The following is a 12,648-nucleotide window of genomic DNA, read 5'->3' as shown; positions in this document are numbered from 1 at the left end:
AGCCTGGAGACCAGTGAGGAAGAAATCGTGACAGCCACCCACGGTGGGGCTCCATCGCCAAGGCACCCACCACACATTCCTGCCCTGAGGCCCCGGGGCTCTCGGCTGCTGCCAGCGCCCTCCACCCCGGATGGTTGGTGAGGGGTTGGAGATGCACAGCGCATGTGACCTCATTCCCGGTTTGTAAATACAAGCACATCCGCATGCTTGTGGAGGTGAGTCTGAGAGGACACACTGCAAAGTTCACAGCTCCGGGGACATGTGAGGGTCTACCCCCTGTGGTGGTGTGTCCAGCCGCACCCCTGCCTCCACCTGCCAGCTGCTGTAACCGTCTGTTCTCCCAGCTCACCTGTCACAATAGACTGTCTCCAGACACTGCCAGGGAGGGATCCCCCCGGAAACCCCCCCTTCCCTGCCCTGGCTGAGAACCGCTGTCTGAGCTTGACCACACCTCCTTGCCTCTATCTGAAAATGAGCTGCACCCTCCCCGCCCCCCCCCAACAGAAGCTAAAGTAAGTGCCTGGAGCTCCCAGAACAGACCCAGCAGCTTCATGCCCCCCTAGGCAGGATGACACCCTGCAGGCGACCCCCAGGACCTCACTGAGAAGCTGGGCACCACACCCACCTGAGGACTTCCCCCCACAGTGCCCAGGGCAGCCGCCAGCTCCCAGGCCGGGGAGTTGCCCCAGGGAGCCCCCCACCTGCCTGCCCCCAGCTTTGCAATCGGGCAGATCCCAGGACGTGGGTATGAAGAGGGGAGGTATGCAAAGGCACGCCCTACATTTGATTTTGAAATAAAATCTTGAGCAATGAAAGGTTTCACACAGGCTTGGGCGCAAGGCCCAGGGGTCAGGCAGCCGCAGGTTCCAGCCAGGAACTGGCAGGCTGGGTGCCCTGCTTTTCACCCTCTCCTGGTGGCCAGCAACCCTCCCGTGCAGGGTCCCCTCCCCCTCTCTGCCAAGTCCCCGTCCCCACCCGCCCACAAAGACCTCAGGAACATGCCACTGTTATAGCCTCCGTGGCAGCCTCGCCCCCAGAGGGGTGTGAGAGACCCTCTCCTCAGCCAGGTGAGGGGCTTCAGGCCAGGGTACAGGTGGCCCGGCCACCCTGCTCCTGGGAGGTCAGTGCTGCTCTTGGTGTGAGCGCAGCCCCCGCTCCCGCACGGGACTCACGTACCTCCGCTCATGGCTGACGCACCACGCCTGCCGCCCGCAGCCCGGCTTCCACACGGGCACCGTCCGGCTAAAGGCCTGCACACAGGGCTGGCGGCGGCCCACCAGGGTCAGCTCCTGCTCTGCACACACGTGGGGCCTGGGACAGAGGACAGCCAGTCAGCGCCCTGGACACCCACAGCCAGCGGGCACCAGTTCTCCATACCCAGCCTTGGGAATCCAGCCATCCAGAGGGGTCCAGGCCCGAGGCCAGGCCCCGGAACAGGGCATCTAGCTCCATGCCCATGCCAGGCCTGCAGCAGGCTCAGACTCGAGGGGCCTCAGAGGAAAGAGAAAGATGACCACAGGGTCCCACCTGAGAGCATGCCCCACGCCTGGGCTGCACCACCCACATTGCCCTGCTCTTCCCAAGACCCCAAAACACGGATACCACTGGCCCCTTGAGCTGGTGTCAGCAGAAACAATGGCAATGCTAACCTTGAGAACATCTGACTCTGACCCTAGAGAGCCTCTAGCCCAGCCATCCTGGCCTCAGCGATGTCCCCAGAGGGGTCACGCTGGGGCGCGTGGCTGAGTGTGAGTTCAGGCAGGGCAGGAGAGCGGCCAGCTGCCAGAGACCGCCGTCCCGTGCAAGCAATGGCTGGCTTCCCTGCACCCACGAGTGTTTGGACAATGAGCATGCCCGCTCAGGAAGGACATAGAAGTGGGCCCCTGCCTGCTCCACAGGTGATGAGTGGGTGCCAGAGACAGGCCAGCCAGGGCACCCTGATTCAGGGAGGGGCATGGTCCCCACAGAGGCAGATTCGGGGAGAGAAGGCAAGGTTTCGTTGCTTCGTGAAGCTTGCAAAGCCAGCAGATTCCATGGGCCTCCGTCTGAGGGAAGACACCCCTCCTGCATGCAGCCAAGCCCTGAGCTCAGCCTGGGATGAGCTTGCGTCCTGACTGCAGGCCAAGCGGCCAGGCGCGGGGCCCGTCCCCAGCTCCCACCTGAGTCCTTGACTCTGCCAGATGACCCAGATGACATCTCCCTTACCTAAAGCCATCTGGCCTCCTGACCACCCTCTGGTCCCACAGATGGTCTGCTGGCCGCCTGGTCCTCCCAGGATCAGCACGCAGAGACCCTGGCCCGCCCTGTCCAGCCGCCCTGACCAGATGCCAGCCACATACACACGCACACACAAATACTAATGTATTCACAAGCAGACACACATGCATGCACTCAAGTACACGCACGCACGAATATCCTTGCTCTCTGCCGCCTGGTGGGTTTGGCCAGTGGGAGGACCAACAGGATCGCAGGGGCAGAAAGAAGCCAGAGCCGTTTGGTGGGCTCTGATCCTCACCCCCAGCCCGCAGTGCACCCGGGCAGCCTGCATCCAGATGCGGCTCTCTCTGGGTCCCACGCAGCGGGCCCTCCGTGTGCTTCACCCCAGGGACAGAAGAGTCCTCCCACGTTCGCCATGCCGGGCAGTCCCTGCCACTCTGCCCTGAGCCCAGGCAACCCCGGCAGCCCCTCCAGGAACTGGTCAGAAATGCAAATTCTCGGGCCCTACCCAGACCCCCCAAATCAGAAACTGAGTCCTCTGCGGCAGTCCAACGAACTCTCATGTTTGAGAGCCACTGACCCTATGGCCGAGCAGCCTGAGGTTGGGTCTCAGCACCCATCACCAGGAGTACTGACCCCTGGCCCCACCGGGAGGGTGAGGGCACAGCAGTGGCTGCACAGACGGCCGTGAGGGAGAAACAAGCCAGCACAGAAAAGGCCCCGGAAGCCACTGGCGGTGGCAGCTGGTGTTACCATCACCGCTGGGGTCCCCACACAGGGAACGGGCCCAGGTGCCACCTGCAAACTGAAATCAGCCCAGATGAACCACTGCAGGTGTTACTTCATATTTGCTCCAAGTTCTTGTGCCCACACCTCTGCCTAGCGACCAGCAGTGACTCCCAGCCTCCTTAGGAAACGGTGAGAGGGGAGGGGTGGAGGATGAGGGGGCAGACTGAGACGCAGTGACCTCTGAGCCTCCTGACTGCAGGCCCAGCCCTGACCCTGAAATGGCTCCTGTGCTGGGGATGGCCCCCATGAGCGGCTCCGGCCTCATCTGAGGATGGAGATGCCGCCGAGGAGGGCAGCTATGAGCATGGGCTTCGGGACGGACAGCCCAGGCTCGGGAGCCGCAGGGCGGCCTGAGGAGTCACTGGTCCTCTTGCAGCCTCTGAAAGGAGCGTGAGGTCCCCAGGGTGCCTCAGGGGAGGCCGAGTCTGGAACCTGGCACAGGCCCTAGGCCTCACACTCCCTGGGATGTCACCACCATGTCCTCACACTGACCCCAGCTCAGCACACAGGATGCCACGCTAGGGCCTCAGGGAGGTGACAGCACAGAGCACGGGGGGGGGGGGGGGGGGGCTGAGGGCTCCAGGAGGAGCTGGGGCGTGGTCTGGCCTCCAGGCCAGCGGGAGGAGAAATGCCCCATAGGGCAGGGCAGGAATCCAGGGGGGAGCTGGGTGCTGTCCTCTGAAGGGCCCCTCGCCCCACTTCCTTCTCAGCCTTTCTCAAATCTCAGCCACCTGGACAGCTGCTAGTCAGTGAGATGACCACACCGAGGGTCACACAGCAGCCCTTCCGACGCATCCACTCTGCTCACTCTCCCATCCCCTGCCGATCTGTCCCCACTCCCTGCAAGCACCTACTCAAATCTGGTGCTCAGAACGCCTCCCAAGGAGTTCAGGGACCACCGGTGTCCCCCACATGCAGGAGGGCTGCACTCTGCAGGTCCTTGAAATGGGGAACCTCAGACCTGGGAGGTTCCTGACCCCATTAAAGGGAAGAGGGAGCCCTGGAACCACTTCAAGACATTCCTGGCCATTCAGAAGCACAAGTTAGCGGCTTTCTCATTTAGGGGGATGGAGGAGGTGGATGGGGGGGTCAGGCTGGAGGGGCTCCTGGTAGACTCCCTGCGACAGCAGGTGGAGAGTTCACCCCCCCCACTTGCCTTGCAATTGGACCCTGTTTCCCACATGGAGGCAGGACCCAAACCCCATAGTTTACCCAGCTCCGTGGGATGGGGAGTCCTTCAGGCAGAACTGGGCTCCTGGAGGCTGGCGGCCTTTGCCCAGAGTCAGCAGTGAGGGTGGCACAAGATTTGTCTCTCTGGGGAAGTTGGTTCCAGGCCCCTAGACCCCTGGACCCCTGAGCGAAGGCACTGGGGCAAGGAGGTGGGAGTGGGAACAACAGGGCAGGAGGGGCAGCCCAACCACGCAGCTGTGACCTCTGTGTGCCCCTCACCCAGGAGGGCAGCCAGGTGCCAAGAAGCATCTTCCTCAGGTCTGTGTGCACAGGCTTCTGTTCTGACTCTCATGGCTGCTGTCTGTACCCACATCCCCTGGCCTGGGAGCAGCCGGCACAGGGTAGCTCTGGGGTCAGCCGGGCCCAGTTCCAGTCCTGGGGCCGCGGGGGTCTGAGGGAGCTATGGCATGAGTGGTTTGCAAAACCAGACTTTAGCCTGGAGGGTCCGTCCCTGAACAGGCGGAGTTGATATAACCAGCTGACTGGCCATCTTCCCAGCACCGCTGCTCGGAGGGGACTCCAGCCCCAGGGAAGCAGGGCGCAGGAGCAGATGTCTCCTCTGAACCCTGCAGCCTCAGACCACAGCTGGCCGGAGCTCCAGTGTGTCCCAGACCCTGCTCCCACCGTCCAGCCAGCAGGAGCCAAAGCACCAGCCACATCACTCCCACAGGTCCACAAGGGCCCCCAGAGCACCTGAGGCTTCAAGTTAGTGGGACACCCCCCCTTACAGCCCCCTCCCCAATTTGCCTCCCCACAGAGGCCACCACAGAAGAGCAGGAAAATGGCCGGAGAGGGTGGAGCTGCCTGTGCAGGCCAGGGTGGCCGGGACGGCAGGACCTCTGAGGACAAAGCACTGCCTGGGACCCTCGCAGTCCCCCACCTGCTCCCACCAACCTCCTGCTCAGCAGAACAAGCTGTCAACTTGGAAGCCTCTCGGAGGTGGACCACGGCAGGTGTGTTCGTAAATATCGTAAGTATCGCAGACCTCAACATGCCCAGGGCAGTCTGAGTGAGTGGCTGAGTCCACTCAGAGCGAGGTGGGGGAGGGGGCACCCGTGCCTGTCTGGCAGGAGGCTCCCAGGAGGAGGAGGCCCGGATTTGAAGCACAGGAGGGGAACATGGGGAGGAGGATTTGGCAAAAGTGTGAAACAGGAAGAGATGTAGGCCTCATGCCACTCATCAGCCTCCCGCTGGACAGGCTTTCCCAGAGGCTGGGGACTTCCCAGGGCCTAGGTGAGCAGGTGACCTCAGAAAACATCCCCCCTGGGGCTCAGGGAAGGGGGCGGGGAAGGGCGACTAGCAGCCTCCACAAGCCCTCCAAGCCTGCCCAACCTGACCAGCACCCCACAATCCCCAGGAAGCTGGACCTTGGGAAGTCCCCCACCCACCATCAAGGAGCGGGCAAGCTGAGCTGCCCATGCCACCATGATAATCGCTCCGGAGGCTGCCACTCTCTAGGGACAAGCTAAATCCACCGGGTCACAGGACAGAGGGACCTCCAGCAGGAGTCACATGGAGCGCCACGATTCAGGCTGCTCACATTTCTGGAAGTAGAGGCCCTCAACCCAGAGACCATGCTCTTTTGAGAAGGCCACAAAGAAGTTTTCCTTTTTGAAGTGAATGAAGCAAAGCAAGACCCAGGGTGGGGGCCTTGGGGGCACAGACTTGCCCTTTCCCTGCTCCACCTGGAAGCCTGTCTAGTCTGTCCTGCATGGCCAGGTGCACCAGCCCCCCCCCCCAGGAAATGCTGGACTGGAGGCCCTCACCCTGCCCCCCCCCGGGGGGAGGGCGGGTTGCTCGCGCACCCCGCTGCAGCCCCTCAGCAGCCCTCCCCCTCAGCAGCCCTCCCGAGCTTGGCAGGCCTGGCACCCTGCAGGAGAGCTGGTCTGGTGGCTCTCCTCCCCCCTCCTCCGATGGGCTCACTCGGGCACCAGCCTCCCTTTGAGGCCGACACAAGGATCAACTTGCTATTTCAGAGAGACCGCTAAAGGGCCGGCGGGGGAGTCATCTTTCAGAATTAAGTCCGTCTCAGCGGGCTCCCTGACCCCTCTCTTCCTGCCCATTCTGGTGCTGAATTCCTTCTCCCGTCTCTCAGCCCCTCGAGCACACGTGTGTAACACATAAACCAACTCCGTGTGGCCCCCTGTCTGGGCACAGCCGCCCTGCGCAGGCCCCCCAGGCCCCGGGAGACAGGCTTTGGAAGGAAGTGGAAACTAGCTGCTTCCTTTCTGCCTTCTCCAAGCTGGGCTCCCTGGGCGGACCCTGCCTGGCAAGGACCCAGATTCCCTCACCTCGGGTCCAGAGCCCAGCATCCGCCTCAGCGTGCAACCCCCCATTACAGAGCTAAGGGAGACGAGGAAGGGGAAGGGGAGCGGCCTCAGAAGGGCCCCCAGACCCAGCCCCGGAACCTTGTCTCAACCTCTCTCTTCTCGGTGATAGCAAAGAGCCCACTGTTCTCAGGGCCCCGGGGACAAAGCCTCCCAGGGGCCCGGGTCTCCGGACGTCCCGCCGAGCCTTCCAGCTCCCGCTACTCACATGCTGGGCTGCAGGCGGAACCGGGCGCCGGCGCCCGCTGGCACAGCGGGCAGCAGCAGTACCAGGGCCAGGGCCACTGCGGGTCCCGCAGCCCTCACCTCCGGAAGGACAGGCATCGTGCCCGCGGCTCCGCGCTGGGTACCTCCTAAGGTCCCCAGCTCACAGGTGGCTCCGGCGAGCCCTCGGAGCCGCGGTGTCCACGTGTGCCATGGACCGACGAGGGGCCCGGGGACAAGGGGCACAGCCACAGGTGCCTGCGCCGGATCCGGCGCTGCAGGTGCGGAGCGTCTGGCTTCCCGCCCGCGACTAGGGAGCACGGGAGACCTGCGCGCCTGGGTCCACCCGGGCACGGTGAGCCCAATGCGCGCCCAGCCCAGCGCGCGACGGGCCCACCCGCCTTCGCCCCGCCCCACGGCTGGACCCCAGACCCGACACCGCCCACAGCCGGTCTCCTACAGACCCCTTCCAGCCCCGCCCCTCCAGGCCACGGCCACGCCTCCGGCACGCCCCGGCACGCCGTGTCCCCGCCCCTCCCCGGCTCCCTGCCCCACCCACGGCCAGGTCTCTCCCGCTCTATCCTGGCCCGCCTGCGCAGCCCCTTCGCGCTAGTGTCTCTGCTCCGGCTGAAAGCCCCAGGTCTCCTGCGATCCGAGTGACCAACCCCCGGAGAGGCGGGGCGCCAGGGGCACGCCCCTCACCCGGGCAAAGGCTGCTCTCTGTTGACCCCGTACCCCAGAGCTCGTCCCTGAGTCCTCCGTTTCTCCAAAGTCCCAGGAGAAAAGGGTCGCCCCTGGTCCTCCCTGCGGATGCTCCGCGTACGGCCACCCCTGGCACCCATCGTCTCAGGCGCCTGTGGACTGGGGCTGCGGGTGCCCTGCTCCCTAGATGCGGTCTAGGGCAGTGGTCCCCAACCCCCGGGCCGCGGACCGGTACCGGTCCGTGGGCCACTTGGTACCGGTCCACAGAGAAAGAATAAATAACTTACATTATTTCCGTTTCATTTATATTTAAGTCTGAACGATGTTTTATTTTTTTTAAATGACCAGATTCCCTCTGTTACATCCGTCTAAGACACTCTTGACGCTTGTCTCGTAAGTTCGACAATAATATTTTAAAATACCACAGTTTTTATGCCGGTGGCATAATTTTATTTTGTGCATTTATCGTCCCACCCTAAGGGCCGGTCCATGAAAATATTTTCTGACATTAAACCGGTCCATGGCCCAAAAAAGGTTGGGGACCACTGGTCTAGGGCATCTCTCTCTTTTAAACTCGATTTTGGTTTGGAATTCACTTACTCCAAGGTGAGGACCAGGGGCTCCATGGTCTTTGGGGTAGTTCAATCGTCTCCAAATGTTTCTGCAGAGCAGAGGGGGATGCAGTCTGGGCGAGACCAGATGGGTGGCCAGGAGTTGGGCACCCCGTTAGTCAGATGGTGTCCGTCAGGGCAGGAGCCCTCACCAGGCCCAGTGCAGAGCCGGCGATGGGCAGCCTCCTGCCCAGGTGGCAGGGCTTTCCTCCTCCCACACTTCAGGTGGTCCAATGACCGGAAAGGCTCCCACCCTCACACAAAGCACTGGGGCCCCTGGCTAGGAGGGGCTTGGGAGACTGGGATCCCCAGCTGTCCAGGAGCAGTAAAGATACAGTGGTGTCCCCCACTATCTGAGCCAAAGGATTATGGTCATCTTAAAGGGGTGGGGGCTGACAGGGAGCTGCTGTACAGACTGAGAACCTGAGGTCAGAGGTATCAACAGCCCCAAGTCGCCCAGTTTGTCAACTGCAGATCTGGGTCTGGCTCTGGGGACCTTGCTGCACCCCCTACTCTGCTGCCTATGAATCTAAGAAAAACTCCAATGGGCGTGGAGCAGTCAGAGGCCCAGCGGTCTGACTGCCTCCACGTGGGGTGGGTGGGAGGTCTCAGTCAGCTCAGCTGCCCAACAAAAAGCCCCACTCGACAGCTGTTTCTCTCCTTCCTGAAGACCAGGAGTACCAGGTCAAGTGCAGGCTGATCTGGTTCCTGGTCAGGGCCCTCTTCCTGGCTGCCTTCTTACTATGTGCTCACATGGTGGGGAGAGACAGAAGGAGAAAGAGAGACAGAGACAGAGACAGAGATGGGGAGATAGAGAGCTGCTGGTATCTCTTCTTTGTCTTACAAGGCACCAGCCCTCTAGGATCAGGGCCCCATCCTTAGGACCTCATTTAACCTTAATCACCTCCTTAAAGGTCTTGTCTCCCAATACAGTCCTGTTGGGAGTTAGGCCTTCCACTTTGGGACTTGGCGGGGGACACAGGTCTGTCAGTCCACAGCAGGCCGATGTCACAGCCTTCTGAACCCCCAGGGTACAGGTTAGCATCCCCGCTCGCTGATGCCCCAAGCACGACCTTGTGTGTCCACCCTGCCCAGTTTCACTCCTCGGCCCCTGATGGGGATCACAGCAGCAGGGCTGGCCGCTACCAGGGCTCCAGGCCCACACCCTTTCCTGGGCTGCCTGACACCTCATCTTCCAAGAACCTGCCATGAGAAAACCCTTGAGTGTCCTACATCAGGGCCGGCCTGACCGGGTTGCAGGCCAGCGTGTGTGAACCCCACCACTACCAGAGAGCTGACCCCTTCTTGGCCAGAGCTGTGCTTGGGGCTCAAGAAGTGATGCACAAGTGAACACCTTTCAAATGGTCACCGGCTTCTCCATAGAACTCCACCCCACTCTGCCTGCCCATGGGGTTGGGGTAAGGGCGACTCATCCTTTCAGAAAATCCTCCTGCTTCTCAGAACAAAGCATTCAGGTGGATCCTGGGGTTAAAATAGAGGCCGCTGAGCAAGGGGGGGATCCAGGAATGGTGGGGCCCAGAACATATAAAATTGGGGGAGCCCTCTTCAAGAACACTACTGTAAAAATCAGTTGCTTTGCTAACTTACAAGAATACATCACCTGTGCACACATGCCAGCCCCCTCCTCCTGCCCCTAACTTGGTAGGATCCAGAGGCAAAGGCTGCATTGGCCTCACAGTAAACCCACCTCTGCCGACCCCTCTGTCCTGGGCACCAAGTTCAGCCACCAGGTGAACGGCTCTAAGCCAGGTGCCAGGTAGGCAGGCAGGCGGAAAGAGGGTGGCACTTCCTGATGGGAGTCCTGGTGGCAAGGAGACCTGCCCACCCCTTCCCCCCTACAAACTTACTCAGTAAGTCTGTGGCCTTCCTGCCACCCCAAATGGAGCCATCATACACCAGCACGGGTGTGGACGAATGAACCCCCAGCACAGAGCTCGCCTCTCAAAGCAAAGCCCCCTTCACAGAGACAGTCCCACATCCCTGATGCTCACCGGGTACCCCGCTGTCTCCTCCACTCCATCTGAAACCATTTAAATGCTCAATGTGTCTTCCTGCTCGGTCAGCCAACATGCCACCCAAAGGGCGCTCTGATTCTGTATTTGAAACCGAGTAATTGAGCCGCACGCATGGGCTTACAACACCTTAATGGATGGGTTTAACGCAAGCAAGTTTTCATTTACAGTAATCCATCTAAACAGAAAACAGTCAACAGGACCCATTCCTGGAGCATTCCCCATCTATGCCCATGTTCTTAATAAAGAGACAGCTTGTGGAGCATCGCAAATATTTTCCTGGATTGCAGTCTCTGTTAGAACAGCTGACAGTGCTTCTGGGTGATGCCGGCATCTAATTTTTTTTTCTTTCTTTTAAAAAAAAATTTTTTTAAGGGGTTTTCTAATTTTTTTTTTTTTTTTTTACAGGGACAGAGAGAGTCAAATAGAGGGGATAGATAGGGACAGACAGACAGGAACGGAGAGAGATGAGAAGCATCAATCATCAGTTTTTCGTTGCAACACTGTAGTTGTTCATTGATTGCTTTCTCATATGTGCCTTGACCGGGGGCCTTCAGCAGACTAACACACCCCGCTCGAGCCAGCGACCTTGGGTCCATGCTAGTGAGCTTTTTTGCTCAAACCAGATGAGCCCACGCTCAAGCTGCTGGCTATCCTGGGGTCTCGAACCTGGGTCCTTCCGCATCGCAGTCTGACGCTCTATCCACTGCGCCACCGCCTGGTCAGGCTCTTTTTTAAATTTTTAATTCAAATGTATAGCCTTTCACTCTGCGGTTTCCTGCATTGCTCAGAAAGAAGCACTTAGTTTGAAAACGTCATGTGTTCCTTTCCTCATTGCCTTCTCTGCATCTGGTTCCAATGGGAGTCCCCCTGTTGTGTGTGGAAAAGGAGACTCTACTAGGGGTCCAGTGGTTCCAGTGTTTCCCCTGGGACGTAGCTCTTCAACGCAGGCGAATCACATAGACTCTGTATTTCTGCTGATTCTTGTGCACGCCCCATATGGTTTCACTACCTTCCCTGAACCGCTGGGATGAGACAGAGGTATGCCATGCCATTTTTGTCGGAGCTCACTGATAATAGGCTTAGGTAGATGCCATCAGGAAGCACTTCCCATTGCTTTTTTTTTTTTTTTTATTCAGCGAGAGGAGGTGAGGCAGAGACAGACTCCGCATGCGCCCCAACTGGGATCCACCCGGCAAGTCCACTAGGGCGCCATCTGGGACATTGCTCTGTTGCTCAGCAACCAAGCTCTTCCTAGTGCCTGAGGGGGAGGCCATGGAGCCATCCTCAGCCCCGGGGAACTACGTGCTCCAATCGAGCCATGGCTACAGGAGGGGGAGAGAGAGAGAAAGAGAGAGAGTGAGAAGTGAGAGGGGAAGGGTGAAGAAGCAGATGGGTACTTCTGTGTGCCCTGACTGGGAATCGAACCAGGGACTTCCACACACCAGGCTGACGCTCTATCACTGAGCCAACTGGCCAGCGCCCATCACTCTTATTTTCCCACAGATTACATCGGCCATTCTCACCCATCATTCTTCCAATTGGACTTTGGAGTCCCTTTATCTAGTTCCTTCAAAGTTGCACTGGACTTTTTATTGGAATTGCGTTAAACATGTTGTACTCCTTAATACTAGAAGAACTGGCATCTTCACAATTAATCCAACCCTGAGAAAGTCCAGAGTTGTGGTGGGAAGCGGCACGCTGAAGGTGCAGCCCGTGCTGGAGGGCACTGCCCCCTGGTGTAGGATGGTGGAATAGACACCTTGGGGTCCCCACACTGCCCCCACCTGGCTTCCACAGATACTAGGCTTCAGATACCCATAAAGTCAAAGCTGGAGCTTGGAAGGGGTTGCTGGCCTACTTCGGGTCTCAAGTCCCAGCCCAGATTCCCATCCTGGAAGCTTTTGGCCAAACTGTAGCAAGATCCACCTGGGGGATTTGCTGACTCGACTTACAAGGTACAGACCTGGTTCGGTTATCACCATCCTGAATATTTTCAGGGTGTGGAACACCAAGTAGAAGCCTGCAACTGAATAATGGATACTTCATTTAAAATGGAAGTGGGAAGCCAGAAGGAGAGCCTCCACCCGCCACCACTCTATGCCAATTGCACACCCAGATGGGAAGAGAAACATAAGTTGCATCCCAGACAGGAAGTATTTCTTTCTTTTCTTTTTTTTTTTTTTTTTTTGCATTTTTCTGAAGCTGGAAACAGGGAGAGACAGTCAGACAGACTCCCACATGCGCCCGACCGGGATCCACCCGGCACGCCCACCAGGGGGCAACGCTCTGCCCACCAGGGGGCGATGCTCTGCCCATCCTGGGCGTCGCCATGTTGCGACCCTCCTGGGTGTCGCCATGTTGCGACCAGAGCCACTCTAGCGCCTGGGGCAGAGGCCACAGAGCCATCCCCAGCGCCCAGGCCATCTTTGCTCCAATGGAGCCTTGGCTGCGGGAGGGGAAGAGAGAGACAGAGAGGAAGGCGCGGCGGAGGGGTGGAGAAGCAAATGGGCGCTTCTCTTATGTGCCCTGGCC

At 59.6% G+C, this 12,648-nt stretch overlaps 1 protein-coding gene across 1 annotated transcript in view; it reads right to left on the bottom strand.

Moving 5' to 3' along the window:
• Positions 1-7,165, bottom strand: part of MEGF6 (multiple EGF like domains 6) — an 82,873-nt gene extending 75,708 nt beyond the window's left edge. Inside the window, exons 1-2 of the mRNA XM_066270636.1 lie at positions 6,772-7,165; positions 1,177-1,311 (exon numbers count right to left, since the gene is read on the bottom strand). Coding sequence (XP_066126733.1) covers positions 1,177-1,311; positions 6,772-6,887 — 251 coding nt within the window. The 5' untranslated portion in view covers positions 6,888-7,165. The remainder of the gene's footprint in view (positions 1-1,176; positions 1,312-6,771) is intronic.
• Between the last annotated feature and the right edge of the window lie 5,483 nt (positions 7,166-12,648).

Source organism: Saccopteryx bilineata, chromosome 3 (assembly GCF_036850765.1).
Source record: "Saccopteryx bilineata isolate mSacBil1 chromosome 3, mSacBil1_pri_phased_curated, whole genome shotgun sequence".
NCBI classification, from domain to species: Eukaryota; Metazoa; Chordata; class Mammalia; order Chiroptera; family Emballonuridae; genus Saccopteryx; species Saccopteryx bilineata.
Note: the sequence above shows the minus strand (reverse complement) of the source record. Positions and strands in the feature narration are given on the sequence as shown.